Genomic DNA, 6,360 nt, shown 5'->3' on the forward strand with positions numbered 1-6,360 from the left:
GGCTCCCCCCTGGGTTTCCGACACTGTCAGTGGCAGGGGGCTTCTTCCTCCTTTCCCTTTCACCTCCCTGCATTGTGCCTACATATGCAAATTAACCACCATCTTGTTGGCAGTTAACTGCCAATCTTAGTTGGCAGTTAATTTGCATATAGTCCTGATTAGCCAATGAAAAGGGTAGCGTCTTACGCCAATTACCATTTTTTTCTTTTATTAGTGTAGATAAATACAGCTCAATTGGCATGGCTCAGCAGTTGAGCCCAGAGCTACGAAACAGGAGGTCATGGTTCGATTCCCAATCAGGGCGCATGCCCAGGCTAGGCGCTTAATCCCCTGTGTGGGGCATGCAGGGGGCAGCCCATCAATGATTCTCTCTCATCATTGATGTCTCTCTCTCTCTTTCTCTCTCTCTCTCTCTCTCTCTCTCTCTCTGAAATCAATAAAAATTTATTTTGAAAATAAATAAATAAATAAATAAAATTTAATACTGTTATTTCCAAATGTTGAGATTATGGATAATTTTTTCCTTTGGGTTTATTTTCTACAACATATACAATAAACAAGTAATAATTATTATAAATTCATGTGTGTTTACCAATTTTATTAAACCATTTTTTTAAATGATTCTTATAAAAAACAACTTTCTTGAGATATCAGTTACAGACCATAAAACTCATCCATTAAAAGTATGTGATTCAATTATTATAACCAATTTACAGAGTTGTGCCACCATCATAACAATCCAGTTTTAGAATGTTTTTATCATTCCCTCAAAATTCCCTTGAGTCTATTTGAATAACTAATTTTGCCAGATCCAGAAGAACAGCATACTTAGTAGGTTTGCCAAAATAAAACTTCTACTAGGTAATTTTGAGAGCCCAACAAAATGTGTTTGAATAACTGGTTTTGGTGATCCACTTTTTTAAAAAATACATTTTTATTGATTTCAGAGGAAGGGAGGGAGAGGGAGGTAGAAACACCAATGATGAGAGAGAATCTATGATCAGCTGCCTCTTTTACACCCACCATGGGGGATCAAGCCCACAATCCAGGCATGTGCCCTTGAATGGGAATCGAACCGTAATCTCCTGGGGTCATAGGTCGACACTCAACCACGAAGCCACGCCAGCCAGGCTGGTGGTCTACTTTGTAAGCAAGATTCCTTTTACCTTCCTTTAAATCTCTACTGGCCAACCTGTCATTCTGGGTATTTACAGCAGCTTGTCAATCATTTGAAGTCACCTCAGATATCACCAACTTAAGAAATGGAAACTACTGAGTCAAATTTGGTTAATCAGGAAAATTGTGTCAGGAGTTATGATCATTCAAATAAATCTGAATTCAATGGGTGACAATTATTCAAATAGCAGAATATGGCAAAGAAAAAAAACAAGAGCATAGCAAGAATAAAGTTAAGTTTACAAACTTAACTTACCTCAGAAAAAAACCCACTGTATTTTGATGATGCGCTTTCTGTCTGTGAAGAACCAGAATCACTGGAGTTAAGCAAATATGTTCGACTATCATGGTGTAATTTTTCAGGCAGGTGGCCTGCACAAGCCAGTTCATTTTCTTTATTTGCCATGTCACAGCCCCCACTTCTAGGGGACTGTTTCTTTTTAAAACAAGAATTTGGAAAAGGATAATGAACTTTCTTTCTGTGGTAGATCACCTTACGTAGTTTATCTGGGCTTTTAACAGCGTGTCCAACTGTTCTGTAAAAATGAAAAAAGATCCACATGAAAACCTTTAAAAGTTTTTAAACAGAAAGATTTAATAGGCCATATTTAGTGATTACAATCCAGTAAAATTAGAAGTAAACAGAATTTTTAAAAATCTTAAATTTTAGATTAAAGAGGGAAATTACAAACCACCTGAAAAGCAATGAACAGGACGACACTTTATACCAGATGAAAATAAAGAGGCATAATAACTAGATGTTTTTAAAATGAAATATTACAGGCCATTTTTGGAAAAAGAAAATTATAACAATTTCTAATCACCTAAACTTTTTCTAACAAAGTGACAAATAATTATACATATTAGAATATTTTAAAGTTTATTTTTATTAAGTTAAAGTATACTTAATTTTATTTGAATAAGAAACCACAAAAGAACACATCTCACGGTTTAGTATAGAGGTTTTCAAAAGTTTTGGCCTCAGGATGCTTTGCACTCTTAAAAATTGTTGAAGTCTCCTGAACAGATACTTCTCCCAAGAAGACATAGAAATGGCCAACAGATATATGAAAAGATGTTCAATTTCACTAGCTATTAGGAAAACACAAATCAAAACTACAATGAGATACCATCTTACACCTGTTAGGATGGCTATTAACAAGACAAGTAATAACAAGTGTTGGAGAGGTTGTAGAGAAAAAGATACCCTTATTCGCCCTGACCAGTTTGGCTCAGTGGCTAGAGTGTCGGCCTCTGGACTGAATGAAGAGTCCCAGGTTCGATTCCAGTCAAGGACATGTACCTTGGTTGCGGGCACATCCCCAGTAGGGGGTGTGCAGGAGGCAGCTAGCTGATCGATGTCTCCCTCTCTTGGGTGTTTCTAACTCTCTATCCCTCTCTCTTCCTCTCTGTAAAAAAATCAATAAAAAATATATATACATATCTTTTAAAAAAGATATCCTTATTCACTGCTAGAGGGAATGTAAACTGGTACAGCTACTATGGAAAACACTATGGACGTTCCCAAAAAAACTAAGAATAGAGTTATCCTATGATCCAGCAACCCCTCTTCTGGGTATCTAAAAACTTAATTTATTCTAAAAGATATATGTACTCCCATGTTCAGTGCAGCATTGTTCACAGTGGCGAAGATAAGGAAACAATGGAAATGTCCTTCGAGAGATGATTTGATAAAGAAGCTGTTGTACATTTATACAATGGAATACTACTCAATCACAAGGAAAGATGAAATACCACCATTCCTGACAACAGGGATGAATCCTGGGAATATCATGCTATGCAAAATAAGTCATATGGAAAAAGTCAAGAACCATATGAATTCACTCATATGTGGAATATAAAACTGAAAACAAATGAACAAACAAACAAAACTACAGACATAGATAACAGTATAGTGGTTACCAGAGGAAAAGGGGGGTGGGTGGGAAGGTAGTAAAAGATAAAGGGAGTTGGTGACCGAAGAACAATAGACTTTGGGTGGTGAGCACACAATCCAATATACAGATAATGTATTAGAATTGAACACTTGAAACCAACCTATATAATTTTATTAACCAATTCACCCCATAAAATTTAATTTAAAAAATTTTTAAATTCTTGAGGTCTCAAAATAATTTTTTTATGTGGAAAATATTTATTGATAGTTAATTAGGAACTAAAACTGAGAAAATGGGTTAATTTAAACATAATAGACTTGTTACTGATTAACAGATTTAAAAAAATATTTTTATTGATTTTTAGAGAGAGAGGAAGGGAGACAAAAAGAGAAAGACTGATGTGAAAGTGGAACATCAATTCCCTTAAACAGGGATCCAGGCATGTGCCCTGACTTGCTGGGGGCCAACCCCAGCAGGTCCAGGGGTCCCCAAAGGTGTGGATGGAGTTGGCGAAGAAGGCATGACACAGAGGCAGCGTTCAGGTGATCATCATAGCCAGGTTCTCTAGTCAGGTTCTCCAGCCAAGTTCTGTGTAGGATCTTTTGCCATGTTCTGGATAGGATCTCCAGCCAGGTTCTGTGTCCATGTTCTCTTGCTAGGTTCTCCAGGTTGTCCAGTCAGGTTTTGTAGCCCTGTGCAGATGTTTCTTGCCCCCTTTTTTTTATTTTTATTTTTTATTTACGAGCAGCATAGAAGATATTTTTGCCATCGTTGTGCTTTATGAAATTTGCATAGGTTTCTTCGACTTCAGCTTCAAGCTGGTCCTGATAATGACGGCAGAAATCATCTCCACCCATATTTTTAATTGAACGAAACTGTTTATTTGCCACTTCCTTGAGATCCAGATGTTTTCGTTCCAGATCTGAAGGTGCAATGTAAAGTTTGTCTCCACCACATACCTGTTCCATTTTTCTGCAATAAATCTCTCTTGCTCCTGCTACTGCAGCAAGATTATTAGCTTCAGCTGTTGCCTGAAGCATGGACTTTGGATGTGGAAGTTCCTCTCCTTGAAAAATTTTAATGTAAGCCTTAAAATATTCTACAAGATCCCTGCAAGTGACTTTAAATCCACTTATCTCTTTTTCCACCAAATTCTCAGGGGCAAGCAGCAATGGCACCAGATTTCGAAGCTCTCGTTCATCAATGTATTCTGTAGCTCTTCATGCTGATTTTGCTTTACCTGCAATCTCTTTTCAAGTAATTGTTTTCCACCTTCCAAACCATATGAATGCTCATAAGGGTAACTCCAATCTCGAATCAAAAACATTAATGTCTGAAATGGTTTCTGGTAGATTTCTTCCATTGCAAGCCTGCCATACTCTGTAAATAACTGCAAGTGCTGAAGATCATCTTCTTGAATATTCTGAGACAAATTATATACCTGGACTGAGCTAGTCATAGTGCTCAGAGCAAACACTGTTACACAGTCTTTGATTGTTGACTGGCTATCGAAGGCACCCTGAGTATCCATTAGCAGCACAGCCACTTTTGTTCCATCAGATCTGTCAATCACAAACACTTCATTCCGGACTTGTATGCCTGTTGTTTCTCTTTCACAACCACCTTGCCATGTAAAGCCAGTCAATGGTTTGTTGTTTCCACCAATCCAACTTTGATGATCCTTGTTATACATATATCTAAGCATGAAGTCCAGTAGAAATGATTTCCCTTTACGAAAAGCTCCTGCCACGGATACTACCACTATGTTAAGATCACGAATGTGCTCCTGTAGCAATATCTACTCCAAAGCTTCTTCATCAAGCTCAAAGTTACGGTCATCTTCATGAACAAGAACAATCTGTACTGGACATGGTTTCTTCATAACCTCATCAGAGTTTACTAGGTTCTCATCTTCATAATCCTCACCTAGCAAGGTTGTGGACGAGACGTGGTTAACCTCGGTGCCGGGGTTGCTGGTCCACCACCGGCTGCTGCCTCCGCACCACCTCGTCCCCCTCTGCCATCTTGTATCGATTTAAAATTAACTCCCCATGTAAAGGCATGGGAGAAGGTAGGCCCAAGGAGCCTTATCCTTAACCCCACTGCAGCCTTCCCACCCCGGGAAAGTGCAGGGTTGGCAAGCTCTCCCTAGGGTGATAGATCAGGATTCAGGTAATAGCAGAAAGCTCCAATCCTACTCTTAAAATGGATACAATAGAGCAACTGGGGTTTTTCTTTTTAATGCCTGCTTTGGATATGTTAAATTTTTTAAAAATACAATGCAGAGGGTTGTACAGCAGCCAAAAGGCATCGGGCCTCCTGTACAATAGCCTCTGCCGACTCAGTCTGGTAGGAGGATGCACAAACCAGACAAGAGTTTTACCAGATCTGGTGATGATGTGGGAAAGAGGTTGTGTTTTGTATCTTTCCAGAAGGAGCAGCCTCTGCCTCCCTCCTGGGGACCGTCACCTCTGGGAGGCTGAGTTAGTACACCTGACCAGTGCCCGTCTGCAGCAGATGTACAGCCCTGAGCTGGAACCACCTGTCCATTGGGAGGATCACATGTGCCTCCTTTTTGTCTGTTCATATGTCCCAGCTTTGCCCCACATCTCCTTTCCTTTTACTTTTCTTTTCTTCTTCTTCTTTTTTTAAATCTGGCTACTTGTTTGCTGGTTCTTTGGCCTTTCTCCTTCTCTCCTCAACACAGCCTTTTCTAGAATCTCCCTACCCTACTGTTCCAGGAAGGGCACCTCCCTTTTCTGCCATGACTAGGGAGTGTCTGGTATATGCCCCATACATGGAGTTGTCTTGTGCCAAGAGCCTGACATCCTGGGCTGAGAAAGCCCTGTCCCGGGACTGTCCTTTGTCCAGTATTGGCTCCTCTTGCCCTTGTGTCAAGAGGGCCCTCCCTTCTCACAGTCCATTTGCCCACAGCTATTGCCTGGGCTTTCTGTTCACGCTGAAGTTGAGGCCTCATGGTGGCCGGTGCCATGGATCTGTCTCTCGCCCAATGGTGTGAGCTGGGCCCTCCCTGGAGAAGAAACCTGGGTTCCCCAAGATATGTGACCAGAGCCGGGGCCCCGCCAGCAGGCGAGGGGAGCCCAAGGCAGGTGCTGGGCATGGAGGCCATAGGGGCATAGGCTACCAAGGAGACAGAACTGAACCTCTTTCAGGGGGTCGCTGTCCCTCCCTCATTCGCACACCTCACATCACCCTGCTTGACCCTGGAGGATGGCTGGTTAGTCAGAGATGGGTAAGATTCCTCAGGGAAGGCACAACCCAGGCC

General features: G+C 40.7%; 1 protein-coding gene across 1 annotated transcript in view; it reads right to left on the reverse strand.

Annotated features, from left to right (window-relative positions):
• Nucleotides 1-6,360, reverse strand: part of KATNBL1 (katanin p80 subunit B-like 1) — a 45,109-nt gene that overhangs the window by 7,040 nt on the left and 31,709 nt on the right. The window contains exon 4 of the mRNA XM_015557537.1: nt 1,429-1,712. Coding sequence (XP_015413023.1) covers nt 1,429-1,712 — 284 coding nt within the window. The remainder of the gene's footprint in view (nt 1-1,428; nt 1,713-6,360) is intronic.

Source organism: Myotis davidii, unplaced genomic scaffold, assembly GCF_000327345.1.
Source record: "Myotis davidii unplaced genomic scaffold, ASM32734v1 scaffold46, whole genome shotgun sequence".
In the NCBI taxonomy this organism is placed as follows: domain Eukaryota; kingdom Metazoa; phylum Chordata; class Mammalia; order Chiroptera; family Vespertilionidae; genus Myotis; species Myotis davidii.